This window comes from Lutra lutra, chromosome 4 (assembly GCF_902655055.1).
Source record: "Lutra lutra chromosome 4, mLutLut1.2, whole genome shotgun sequence".
In the NCBI taxonomy this organism is placed as follows: domain Eukaryota; kingdom Metazoa; phylum Chordata; class Mammalia; order Carnivora; family Mustelidae; genus Lutra; species Lutra lutra.
This window is the reverse complement of record NC_062281.1, coordinates 118729044-118743571: the sequence shown is the minus strand read 5'-3', so window position 1 is coordinate 118743571 and position 14528 is coordinate 118729044. Positions and strand designations below refer to the sequence as shown.

Here is a 14528-nt window from a genome sequence, read left to right as displayed (position 1 = left end):
GTCCAAGATGTCATCTGTGGTGTCCACAGATGAGTGATCAGACTACTGACTAATGCTTTCATGGTCTTCTACCATCTCTCCTTCCTTTCTCTTCAGTATTTCAAACCCTTACCAATTAGACTCTTAAGAGATCTCCTTCACCTAAAAATCTGAGGCCAGTGGGTTTGATTCCCTTTAACTTTAATATTCAATTCCTGCCACAAATTTCCCTGCATGCATATCCATCCATTCTTACCTCCTCTAGGTGTCCTTGATCCTGTGCTCTCTTGCTCTGTGTGCTCTCAAGCCACATTATTTCAGTTACCCCAGAACACTTCTCTTTTCCTCTCTAATGGTTCCCACCTCTTCAGTCTATAAATAAATACACATACTCAAGACTCCCTATCTCCCTCATTACTTTCCTACCCCAGGCCCATGTCTTCCCACTACTCTTCTTTCTTATTCATCCTCTTTTGAAGAACACCTTATTTTAGCTGGCATCTTTTTTTCATTGTCCATGTACTCTTTAACCACTCCTCTATTTTTGTCTCCAACATTCCGCTTAAACTGCTCTTGCTAAGATTATCAATGCCATCTTCCTAAAACCAATGGATGCTTTTCAACTGTTACTTTACAGGCTATATTTAACATGACCAATCACTTTTTTCTTCCTGCAACTCTAATACCCGACTTTCTGTGATATTTGTCTCACCTCTGTGACCCTTCTTTCTTCCCTTTGGTGGGTTTAAGTGTCAGTATTCTGTAGGGTTCAGTCCTAAGACCTTTTCTCACACTTACCTACCTCTTTAGATTATCTCATCAAAATATGATCATTCCAAACTTTCCCCTTAAAAACCTGCTCTCTGGGGATTAAATATATATAAAGAAATTGCTGTTAATCTTGTTAGATGCCAAAATGGATTGTGGTTACATTTTTAGAATTTCTTACTAAACAAGTATACTTGAAGACTTAGAGATGATAAGTCTAGGACTTACTCTAAAATAGTATAGTGGGAAAAAAAAAGGAGAATAGATAAAGTAAGATAGGCAAAATGTAAAAAATTGTTAAACCTGGGGGAGGAGTCAAGATGGTGGAGAAGTAGCAGGCTGAGACTACTTCGGGTAGCGGGAGATCAACTAAATAGCTTATCTAAAGATTGCAAACACCTACAAATCCAACGGGAGATTGAAGAGAAGAAGAACAGCAATTCTAGAAACAGAAAATCAACCACTATCTGAAAGGTAGGACTGGCGGAGAAGTGAATCCAAAGCGACGGGAAGATAGATCGCGGGGGGAGGGGCCGGCTCCCGGCCAGCGGCGGAGCAACGGAGCACAAAATCAGGACTTTTAAAAGTCTGTTCCGCTGAGGGACATCGCTCCAGAGGCTTAACTGGGGTGAAGCCCAGGCGGGGTCAGCGCGGCCTCAGGTCCCGCAGGGTCGCAGAAAGATCGGGGGTGTCTGAGTGTCGCAGAGCTTACCGGTATTAGAACGGGGAAGCCGGATACAGAGACAGAGCCGAGGAGTGACTCTCAGCTCGGGGTTGCCTTGAACCGGTCGCAGGCTCGGTCAGCTCGGAGCGCGGCCGGAGGCCAGGGTGACGGGAGTCATTGGGCGCTGTTCTCTGAGGGTGCACTGAGGAGTGGGGCCCTGGGCTCTCGGCTCCTCCGGGCCAGAGACCGGGAGGCCGCCATCTTCATTCCCGTCTTCCGGAACTCTACGGAAAGCGCTCAGGGAACAAAAGCTCCCGAAAGCAAACACAGCAAACCCGAGCGGATTACTCAGCCCAGCCCGGGTAAGGGCGGTGCAACTCCGCCTGGGGCAAAGACGCTTGAGAATCACTACAACAGGCCCCTCCCCCAAAAGATCAACGGGAAACCCAGCCAGGACCGAGTTCACCTACCAAGGAGTATAGTTTCAATACCAATGAGAGCGGCGGAATTCCAGAGGAGAAGAAAGCAAAGCACGGAACTCATGGCTTTCTCCCCATGATTTTTTAGCCTTGCAGTTAATTTAATTTTTTTTTCTTTTTCAATTTTTTTCTTTTTCTCTTCTTCTGCTAAACTTTTTTAACTTTTACCGTTTTCTTTTTTAACGTTTTTTAAATAGTTTATCTAATATATATATATTTTTTTCCTCTTTTTATATTTTTTCTTTATCGGCTTTCTTTTTTTAATAGTTTCTTTTTTTTTTTTTCTTTCTGAACCCCTTTTTATCCCCTTTCTCCCCCCTCACAATTTGGGATCTCTTCTGATTTGGCTAAAGCATATTTTCCTGGGGTTGTTGCCACCCTTTTAGTATTTTACTTGCTCCTTCATAAACTCTTATCTGGACAAATGACAAGGCGGAAAAATTCACAACAAAAAAAAGAATAAGAGGCAGTACCAAAGGCTAGGGACCTAATCAATACAGACATTGGTAATATGTCAGATATAGAGTTCAGAATGACGATTCTCAAGGTTCTAGCCGGGCTTGAAAAAGGCATGGAAGATATTAAAGCAACCCTCTCGGGAGATATAAAAGCCCTTTCTGGAGAAATAAAAGAACTAAAATCTAACCAAGTTGAAATCAAAAAAGCTATTAATGAGGTGTAATCAATAATGGAGGCTCTCACTGCTAGGATAAATGAGGCAGAAGAAAGAATTAGCGATATAGAAGACCAAATGACAGAGAATAAAGAAGCTGAGCAAAAGAGGGACAAACAGCTACTGGACCACGAGGGGAGAATTCGAGAGATAAGTGACACCATAAGACGAAACAACATTAGAATAATTGGGATTCCAGAAGAAGAGGAAACAGAAAGGGGAGCAGAAGGTATATTGGAGAGAATTATTGGAGAGAATTTCCCCAATATGGCAAAGGGAACAAGCATCAAAATTCAGGAGGTTCAGAGAACCCCCCTGAATATCAATAAGAATAGGTCCACACCCCGTCACCTAATAGTAAAATTTACAAGTCTTAGTGACAAAGAAAAGATCCTGAAAGCAGCCCGGGAAAAGAAGTCTGTAACGTACAATGGTAAAAATATTAGATTGGCAGCAGACTTATCTACAGAGACCTGGCAGGCCAGAAAGAGCTGGCATGATATATTCAGAGTACTAAATGAGGAAAATATGCAGCCAAGAATACTATATCCAGCTAGGCTATCATTGAAAATAGAAGGAGAGATTAAAAGCTTCCAGGACAAACAAAAACTGAAAGAATTTGCAAATACCAAACCAGCTCTACAGGAAATATTGAAAGGGGTCCTCTAAGCAAAGAGAGACCCTAAAAGTAGTAGATCAGAAAGAAACAGAGACAATATACAATAACAGTCACCTTACAGGCAATACAATGGCACTAAATTCATATCTCTCAATACTTACCCTGAATGTTAATGGGCTAAATGCCCCAATCAAAAGACACAGGGTATCAGAATGGATAAAAAAACAAAACCCATCTATATGTTGCCTACAAGAAACTCATCTTAAACCCGAAGACACCTCCAGGTTTAAAGTGAGGGGGTGGAAAAGAATTTACCATGCTAATGGACATCAGAAGAAAGCAGGAGTGGCAATCCTTATATCAGATCAATTAGATTTTAAGCCAAAGACTATAATAAGAGATGAGGAAGGACACTCTATCATACTCAAAGGAACTGTCCAACAAGAAGATCTAACAATTTTAAATATCTATGCCCCTAACGTGGGAGCAGCCAACTATATAAACCAATTAATAACAAAATCAAAGAAACACATCGACAATAATACAATAATAGTAGGGGATTTTAACACTCCCCTCACTGAAATGGACAGATCATCCAAGCAAAAGATCAACAAGGAAATAAAGGCCTTAAATGACACACTGGACCAGATGGACATCACAGATATATTCAGAACATTTCATCCCAAAACAACAGAATACACATTCTTCTCTAGTGCACATGGAACATTCTCCAGAATAGATCACATTCTTGGTCCTAAATCAAGTCTCAACCGGTATCAAAAGATTGGGATCATTCCCTGCATATTTTCAGACCACAATGCTCTAAAGCTAGAACTCAATAACAAGAGGAAATTTGGAAAGAACCCAAATACATGGAGACTAAACAGCATCCTTCTAAAGAATGAATGGGTCAACCAGGAAATTAAAGAAGTACTGAAAAAATTTATGGAAACAAATGATAATGAAAACACAACGGTTCAACATCTGTGGGACACAACAAAGGCAGTCCTGAGAGAAAAATATATAGCGGTACAAGCCTTTCTCAAGAAACAAGAAAGGTCTCAGGTACACAACCTAACCCTACACCTAAAGGAGCTGGAGAAAGAACAAGAAAGAAACCCTAAGCCCAGCAGGAGAAGAGAAATCATAAAGATCAGAGCAGAAATCAATGAAATAGAAACCAAAAAAACAATAGAACAAATCAACGAAACTAGGAGCTGGTTCTTTGAAAGAATTAATAAGATTGATAAACCCCTGGCCAGACTTATCAAAAAGAAGAGAAAGGACCCAAATAAATAAAATCATGAATGAAAGAGGAGAGATCACAACGAACACCAAAGAAATACAGACAATTATAAGAACATACTATGAGCAACTCTATGCCAGCAAATTTGACAATCTGGAAGAAATGGATGCATTCCTAGAGACATATAAACTACCACAACTGAACCCGGAAGAAATAGAAAGCCTGAACAGACCCATAACCAGTAAGGAGATTGAAACAGTCATCAAAAATCTCCAAACAAACAAAAGCCCAGGGCCAGATGGCTTCCCGGGGGAATTCTACCAAACATTTAGAGAAGAACTAATTCCTATTCTCCTGAAACTGTTCCAAAAAATAGAAATGGAAGGAAAACTTCCAAACTCATTTTATGAGTCCAGCATCACCTTGATCCCAAAACCAGACAAGGATCCCATCAAAAAAGAGAACTACAGACCAATATCCTTGATGAACACAGATGCAAAAATTCTCGCCAAAATACTAGCCAATAGGATTCAACAGTACATTAAAAGGATTATTCACCACGACCAAGTGGGATTTATTCCAGGGCTTGAAGGTTGGTTCAACATCCGCAAATCAATCAATGTGATACAACACATTAATAAAAGAAAGAACAAGAACCATATGATACTCTCCATAGATGCTGAAAAAGCATTTGACAAAGTACAGCATCCCTTCCTGATCAAAACTCTTCAAAGTGTAAGGATAGACGGCACATACCTCAATATTATCAAAGCCATCTATGAAAAAACCCACTGCAAATATCATTCTCAATGGAGAAAAACTGAAAGCTTTTCCGCTAAGGTCAGGAACACGGCAGGGATGTCCGTTATCACCACTGCTATTCAACATAGTACTAGAAGTCCTAGCCTCAGAAATCAGACAACAAAAGGAAATTAAAGGCATCCATATCGGCAAAGAAGAAGTCAAACTATCACTCTTTGCAGATGATATGATACTATATGTGGAAAACCCAAAAGACTCCACTCCAAAACTGCTAGAACTTGTACAGGAATTCAGTAAAGTGTCAGGATATAAAATCAATGCACAGAAATCAGTTGCATTTCTCTACACCAACAACAAGACAGAAGAAAGAGAAATTAAGGAGTCCAACCCATTTACGATTGCACCCAAAACTATAAGATACCTAGGAATAAACCTAACCAAAGAGACTAAGAATCTATACTCAGAAAACTATAAAGTACTCATGAAAGAAATTGAGGAAGACACAAAGAAATGGAAAAATGTTCCATGCTCCTGGATTGGAAGAACAAATATTGTGAAAATGTCTATGCTACCTAAAGCAATCTACACATTTAATGCAATTCCTATCAAAGTACCATCCATTTTTTTCAAAGAAATGGAACAAATAATCCTAAAATGTATATGGAACCAGAAAAGACCTCGAATAGCCAAAGGAATATTGAAAAAGAAAGCCAAAGTTGGTGGCATCACAATTCCGGACTTCAAGCTCTATTACAAAGCTGTCATCATCAAGACTGCATGGTACTGGCACAAAAACAGACACATAGATCAATGGAACAGAATAGAGAGCCCAGAAATAGACCCTCAACTCTATGGTCAACTCATCTTCGACAAAGCAGGAAAGAATGTCCAATGGAAAAAAGACAGCCTCTTCAACAAATGGTGTTGGGAAAATTGGACAGCCACATGCAGAAAAATGAAATTGGATCATTTCCTTACACCACACACGAAAATAGACTCAAAATGGATGAAGGATCTCAATGTGAGAAAGGAATCCATCAAAATCCTTGAGGAGAACACAGGCAGCAACCTCTTCGACGTCAGCCGCAGCAACATCTTCCTAGGAACATCACCAAAGGCAAGGGAAGCAAGGGCAAAAATGAACTATTGGGATTTTATCAAGATCAAAAGCTTTTGCACAGCAAAGGAAACAGTGAACAAAACCAAAAGACAACTGACAGAATGGGAGAAGATATTTGCAAATGATATATCAGATAAAGGGCTAGTGTCCAAAATCTATAAAGAACTTAGCAAACTCAACACCCAAAGAACAAATAATCCAATCAAGAAATGGGCAGAGGACATGAACAGACATTTCTGCAAAGACATCCAGATGGCCAACAGACACATGAAAAAGTGCTCCATATCACTCGGCATCAGGGAAATACAAATCAAAACCACAATGAGATATCACCTCACACCAGTCAGAATGGCTAAAATTAACAAGTCAGGAAATGACAGATGCTGGCGAGGATGCAGAGAAAGGGGAACCCTCCTACACTGTTGGTGGGAATGCAAGCTGGTGCAACCACTCTGGAAAACAGCATGGAGGTTCCTCAAAATGTTGAAAATAGAACTACGCTATGACCCTGCAATTGCACTGCTGGGTATTTACCCTAAAGATACAAACGTAGTGATCCGAAGGGGCACGTGCACCCGAATGTTTATAGCAGCAATGTCTACAATAGCCAAACTATGGAAAGAACCTATATGTCCATCAACAGACGAATGGATAAAGAAGATGTGGTATATATACACAGTGGAATACTATGCAGCCATCAAAAGAAATGAAATCTTGCCATTTGCGACGATGTGGATGGAACTAGAGGGTATCATGCTTAGCGAAATAAGTCAATCGGAGAAAGACAACTATCATATGATCTCCCTGATATGAGGGAGAGGAGATGCAACATGGGGGGTTAAGGGGGTAGGAGAAGAGTAATGAAACAAGATGGGATTGGGAGGGAGACAAACCATAAGTGACTCTTAATCTCACAAAACAAACTGAGGGTTGATGGGGGGAGGGGGTTGGGAGAGGGGGGTGGGGTTATGGATATTGGGGAGGGTATGTGCTATGGTGAGTGCTGTGAAGTGTGTAAACCTGGTGATTCGCAGACCTGTACCCCTGGGGATAAAAATATATGTTTATAAAAAATAAAAAAAAATATTAAAAAAAAAATTGTTAAACCTGGGTAATGGGTACATGAGGTTACATTATATTATTCTTTCCATTTTTCTGTCTTTAAATTATCTTAATAAAAAATATTGTTAAAGCACAAAACACCCTGTTCTTTGCACCTTCATCTACACAGTTACCCAAGCATACATCCACAAATCAACTTTTTAACTAGTGTTCTAAATCCAATTAATGACCAAATTTTGCTGATTTTACCTACTATAAAATTTTTTATTTTGCCCTCTCCTCTTTTTTTTTTTTAAGATTTTATTTATTTATTTGACAGAGAGAGATCACAAGTAGGCAGAGAGGCAGGCAGAGAGAGAGGTGGGAAGCAGGCTCCCTGCTGAGCAGAGAGCCCGATGTGGGGCTCGATCCCAGGACTCTGGGATCATGACCTGAGCCGAAAGCAGAGGCTTTAACCCACTGAGCCACCCAGGCACCCCTGCCCTCTCCTCTTTATCTCTACCACATTTCCATAATCAGGATCCCATTATTTCTCACTTAACTCCCAAATCAGACTTAAGGACCTCCCTATTTCTAATCTTATCTCAGTTAAATTTAACCTCCATTGATGTGATGAATCCAAAATAATCACATCATTCCCAGGGTTAAAATCCTGCAACAGTTACCAACTTTCATAGCTATCTTCTCAAAATAGGGTACATTTATCATATATCCTAATGTTTATATTATATCCAGGGGATTATACTATAACACTGGCAACAATGAAGAGGCCCTAGTCTCTTATGTGCTCCTGGGAAAATCCCTCCCTTTTTCTCTCTCTAAATCACTCATAGACTCTTCTCTACTAACTTGACTATCAGTATTAACCCCTTTAACTATGTAATCCTATTTATATTAGTTATCAAATCATTTCTTATCCTCAGAATCTAGTTCCCCTAAATTTCTGGCATCTCCTGTTTTAAACCCTTCTCCTGCCTCTTCTCAGATCTCAGATACCCTTCAAAGTATGGCCTGTGAAACTCAATTATTAGCAAAATCCATTCTTCGTGAAATGGTCTCTTACCTCTCTTGCTCTAAAATAATCTGACTCTTCTAAAAACAACAATTTTCTCTGCAGGCCTCCCAAAGGGTTACTATTTTTTCACTCATATCCACTATGGCAAGCCTGGAAGTAAACACCTGTTCTCCTTGCTGTTTCTAGACCATTCTCCCCCATCCTCTTTGAACCTCTCAGCTTTGAAACTCATTTCATGTGCCTATCCAACATCTACCCCAAGATCACTCCATTAATTGGGTTTTGGACATCATTCTTATAATTCTATGTGACTTAAATGTACAACCAAAGATCTTCTAGTACCATGGAATCGCAGGTACTTCACTGTCTAGTCCAGTGATTTCAGCCTCCACTTACTCCTTAGAACACTCACTCCATGGTCATACCCCAGACAATGTTATTAGTCACTGAACTTTTCCACAGTATTATTTCAAGCATCCTGTTCTTTAAGCTCCAATCTTTTCAGCTCATTCCTTTTAGTAACCCAGCTTCAACAACTTGTCAGTCACACTGGGAACTACAATCCAATGATTCCACCATCTTTTTCACTGTTTCTCACATTTAGTATGTCCTAACTTCCTTCCTTACTCAGCTTTAATTCCACAGTCACTTCCTTGGATATGTGTCTTTCCCACTCTCCTGCTTTGTAGAACTCATACAGTTCTCAAAATCTGACCTAATTAAATCCAACTTTCTTCCTATGTTGCACCTACACTCCTACAGCTGATAATGGCTGAAGAAAACCCACAACCACAATGACTGCTCTAACCTGAAATATATGACTATCAATCTCAAGTACATATTTTCCATATTTCAGATTAGTTCCCTAATATAGAATCCAGCAGACTTAAAAATACTCTTGATTCATTAAGCCAAATTACTTTTAAAATAAAATTTACTTATTTCTGGAGTTATTTTGAAAATATTTATCATAAGCCTTAAAAGTGGAGATATCCTTGGGCACAGAAATTCCACTTCTAGGAATTCAAGGAAATAATTAAAGAAATACGCAAAGATTTGGTTAAAAAAATACCACAGACTGGGGCACCTGAGTGGCTCAGTGGGTTAAGCTGCTGCCTTCGGCTCAGGTCATGATCTCAGGGTCCTGGGATCGAGTCCCGCATCGGGCTCTCTGCTCAGCAGGGAGCCTGCTTCCCTCTCTCTCTCTCTCTCTCTGCCTGCCTCTCCGTCTACTTGTGATCTCTGTCAAATAAATAAATAAAATCTTAAAAAAAAAAATACCACAGACTTAACATTTAAAAAAAGAAAGTTGGAATTGTATTATAATACTGAAAAATTGGAGAAAACCTAGAGCTAGATGGCCCAAGTTAAACAAAAACGGAAAGACAATGGAAAAATATTCATAATATGCTAAAAGAAAGTACATTACAAAAAAATATGTATAATGCTATAGAATCCTTAAAAAATTATATTATGTATATATTTATTTCTGACTACAAAAGCAAAGTCTGGAAGGTGTTGATTTCATTACCCAAATAATATTGCTGTTTATTTTCCATCCTTTTATCAATGTTCTACAAAAAATACGTTTCGCATTAATATTGTATCAATAAGCATGCCCACATGCAGTACATGAGAATATAGCAGGATAACATTTTAAATTATAGCAGATTTTATGGCAGATTAAATTAGCTGTACTTACTATTATTTCAGATGCAAAACATCTTAAAGGATCATTTCCAGCTTCGTTGGACTGCTCAAAGAACTGTGCGGTCAGCAAAGGGCATTTCAAGCTTTTGAAACAACTAAGGTGTAAGAAATGGGTAACTGTGAATACAGCATTTCCTAAGTATAAAATATCTAGTTCTATAAACATATTGAAGTTAATTTTACATGAAAAATAACTCAACCACCTGTAAAACTGCGCATGTAATATCCTTCCTACTATAGGCACCTGGGTGGCATGGTCAATTAAGTGTCTGCCTTTGGTTCAGGTCATTATCCCAGGGTCCTGGGATTGAGTCCCATGGTCCAGACTCTGCTCAGTGGGGAGTCTGCTTCTCCCTCTCCCTGCCACTCCCCCTGCTTGTGCTCTCTCTGTCAAATAAATAAATAAAATCTTAAAAATTAAAAAAAAAAAAAATCCTTCCTACTAGTATTGGGGAAAGCATGAGAACACCTTGCTAGACTCCATTGTGTTAAGATTCACTTACACTCTGGACTATACGGAGGGTTACTGAAGGTTTAAGAGCCGGTGCTATTCCATGATGTAGTTTTCATTAGTTCAAGGAAAAATCGGGATAATGTAATTTTTTTTCATAGAGTTCTATCTGTTTTATTTAGAAAACCAAACTTTATTCTGTGATTAAGGCTTCCCAATTCTTTATTTTTACTTTCATGAAATAATGGGTTTTATAAATGGCAAAAAAAATTTTAATGTCTTCACCTGAAAAAATAGAAAGCTAACTATAGTCTTAGTCTCCAAAATTTAAAAGATAAAATTACTAATCTATAATTAGTAGTCTAAAACTAGTCTAATCCAATAATCTAGTCCAATACTGTCCAACAGAAATATAATACAAGCCCCACATAGAACTTAAAATCTTTCAGTCACATTAAAAAAGAAACAAGGGAAAGTAATAACTTATCTTATTAACCCAATATATTTAAAATACTGTCTCAATGTGTCAGTATAAAAATTATTGAGGTATTTTACTATTTTTTTAATAGCAAATCTTTAAAATCCAAGGAGTGTTTTATACTTAGAGCACATCTTAATCTGGACTAGCTATATGTCAGGTGCTTGACAGCCACACTGAAGCATGTTTAGTGTATAGTACCTCTGGAATGAATGCTATTGGGTACTCTGCTACCATTTTTATGGTCAAGTTGGATGTTCAACTGTCTAGTGCTGCTTCTGCTGCCTTCAAAAGGAGAGTAAAAACACAATTCCCTCACAGAAAGACCAGATTCTCTGAGCTACACCTATTTCCACCCTTTAATTATTCACTTACTATGATGAATAAAAGTCAGTCATAGAGGAATATAAAGTAAATTAAACAAATGGATTTTGGTTTTTAATTTTTAAAAATGTAGAACATGGCATTTACTGAGGCACTGATCACTGTATCCTATAATCTCCTACAATTCAAAACCAGAAACTAGATTTATATGTCCATGGCAAATAAATGCAACAAAGAAACATAAAATAATTGATGGATTACTTAATTCCGCTGTGAAATATTACCAAAAATATACTTACAATTTCAGTAATTCATCCTTTAACTTTTCATTTTCATTTTCCAGTGAGTTTTCTTTGTCTTTAATGACTTCTTCCACAAAAGGCTTAGTGAACTCTATTAACGCTTTGCAACACTGACAAAGGCCATAGTCATCTGTTTGTATTTGTTCTTCTGAGTATGGAACAGGAAGGAGAGATAGCTGACTCCAAAGGGTGGACAATGCTAATCCCACTGAATACGCCTTGTTGTTATGAAGTTTCTGAATCACTAAAACAGAGACCAAATTGTGACTTGAGGTAGCTTCATCAAGTATGCTACACGTGGGACCAGAAGTCCAGTAAATGTAGGCTTACATGCAAAACAACATTGTAACAACTTTGAAATGAGGATGACATATCATAACTTAATTGGTAATGTTTTTATTCTTCCTTCTTAGTGATGCATGAAATATTGGATCATCTTACAATCATGGCACCCTACAACAGATGCCACAAAATCTTGTTTTAAGTTTGTTTCTAACCATGGAAACACTTTGTTCCACATTTTTTGGTTATTTTAAGTATCAAATAAGAGAAAGTATCTTTAGATCTTTAGAAAAACAATTATCATATGATCTCCCTGATATGAGGAAGTTGAGATGCAGTATGGGAGGTTTGGGGGGTAGGAAGAGAATAAATGAAACAAGATGGGATCGGGGAGGGAGACAAACCATAAAAGACTCTTAATCTCACAAAACAAACTGAGGGTTGCCAGGAGGAGGGCTAGGTAGAGGGTGGTGGGGTTATGGACATTGGGGGAGGTATGCGCTTTGATGAGTGCTGTGAAGTGTGCAAACCTGGTGATTCACAGACCTGTACCCCTGGGGCTAATAATACATTATATGTTAAAAAAAAAAAAAAAAAGATAAAGTATCTTTGTAAAATACAAAGCACTGTCAAAATGAAAGGTAGTATTACTATATTTTCCTTTCTAGGAGACTTTGAATATTCAAGTGGTATGAAGCTGCTTCATTCTCATTTAAGATTAATTTACTCTAACTTCTAGATTCTGGGTCCATCTATCAGACTCTGAGTTATACATAAGTCATAAAAGGAAAAGGTAGTCTCTTCCCATGGATAAATATTGTCTGCTTTGGTTGCCAAGGTCCACTGCTTAACTATAATGTTACTGCACTCAGTCATGGAGACTTTATTTCTACATTTGTTTCATTCAGTAGTTCTTTTGCTCTTCCCAGCCCCAACTTCCCAGGGCAGAGGAAGAAGAATGCCTGAATACTGTTCTTAACCAAGATACAGGACCTATCACAATGCTAAAGACTGAGTAAAGCAGACATCACAGAGGCAATCCTTTAAATATGTTTACAGGGAAAATTCTAGATATACGTTGTAGATGGGAAAGTTAGGCAGAAAGCTACAAATTATAACATAATGCCTGAAAAACAGCATGACATTCAAAATATATAATAGGTATCTGTGCCAGGTATTGTTGTCTTCCTATAGGCAGCAGGATTCCAACTGGTACTGCTACTGCTAGTTTAAGCAGAGTACTCTAATTAGTCATAAATTTTACTTTGGTATAATGCTGACATTTTGGAGTAATATCAAGAACTGAACACAGATAAAATAAGAAATCCTTAGATATCAAAATACGTATTACCTGTTTGTAATGGCTGAAGTAAAAGAAGAATAATTTGGGATATCTGTTTTCCAGAGGGCTCTTCAATCAGTTCAAGCAAACCCAACAATAATTCCTTTGGATTACATAACTATAAAAATATTCACAATTGAACCTGTTTAATACAAGTTGTATTTAAAGCCACATGATTACTATTTTTAAAAGGCAGCATATACTGAGAAAATATAATTATTTTTGCTTAACAGTAAAAAACCTCACACAATTGTTAAAAAAAATACACTAACAAAACATAGAATCTGACTGTCAAATCACTATAAAACTACAAAGCAGGAAGTCCTAAGTCTCTCAATAGACAACTATATTTGGGGCGAGCCTTCAACTCTTGGTTTTAGCTCTGGTCATGATCTCACGGCTGTGTGATCAAGCCCTTTGTTGGGCTCTGTGCTCAGTGCAAAGTCTGCTTTAGATTCTCTCTCCCTCTCCCTCATTCTCTCTCAAATAAATAAATAAAATCTTAAAAAAAAAAAAAAGACAAGGGCACCTGGGTGGTTCAGTCAGTTGTGAGTCTGCCTTCATGTCAGGTCATGATCCCAGGGTCCTGGGATCGAGCCCGGCCTTGGGCTCCCTGCTTAGCAGAGAGTCTGCTTCTCCCTCTGCCTCTACCCCCACCCCTTGCTTGTATGCTCTCTCTCTTTTAAAAAATAGACAACTATATTTTGGAGACTTAAATTTCTGGCTAAAGGAAACGTTAGAAAAATAGGGAGAAAGAAGAACTTGATTATCAGAACTGAAGTTTCTTCTAGCTTTGCCTGTCTACTCTGAAACCCGCCTTGGTTCCCAGAACTTAGCAGATGGGACCTTTCTAGCTCACACTGCAAGGGTATCTAAGTGAGTACAGTCTCTTTTGTACTTCTGAACAGATAAAACTTTGCAGTGCCTTCTGCCTAGCCAGAATTACCTCACTTGCCTTTTTAAAAAGTCCTCATAATTAATAACTACTATCTAGATGGGGTTTCCTCTTTCCAAGTATATATTTTTATTTGCATTGATCTCTAAATAGCTTCTTAACATGTTCTTTTCCTTAGAATTTATTCTCCTATACCATCATTTTTTTTTTAAGATTTTATTTATTTATTTGGCAGACAGAGATCACAAGTAGGCAGAGAGGCAGGCAGAGAGAAAGAGGAGGAAGCAGGCTCCCTGCTGAGCAGAGAGCCCGATGTGGGGCTCGATCCCAGGACCCTGAGATCATGACCTGAGCCAA

General features: G+C 38.4%; 1 protein-coding gene across 2 annotated transcripts in view; it reads right to left on the bottom strand.

Annotated features, from left to right (window-relative positions):
* GLMN (glomulin, FKBP associated protein) overlaps positions 1 to 14528 on the bottom strand; it is a 41807-nt gene that overhangs the window by 20054 nt on the left and 7225 nt on the right. For both annotated transcript variants that reach the window (XR_007126538.1, XM_047725068.1), the window contains exons 5-7: positions 13286 to 13394; positions 11650 to 11896; positions 10090 to 10192 (exon numbers count right to left, since the gene is read on the bottom strand). Coding sequence is in view for 1 of the 2 variants with exons in the window: in XM_047725068.1 (XP_047581024.1) it covers positions 10090 to 10192; positions 11650 to 11896; positions 13286 to 13394 (459 nt within the window). In the remaining variant the exon portion in view is untranslated. The remainder of the gene's footprint in view (positions 1 to 10089; positions 10193 to 11649; positions 11897 to 13285; positions 13395 to 14528) is intronic.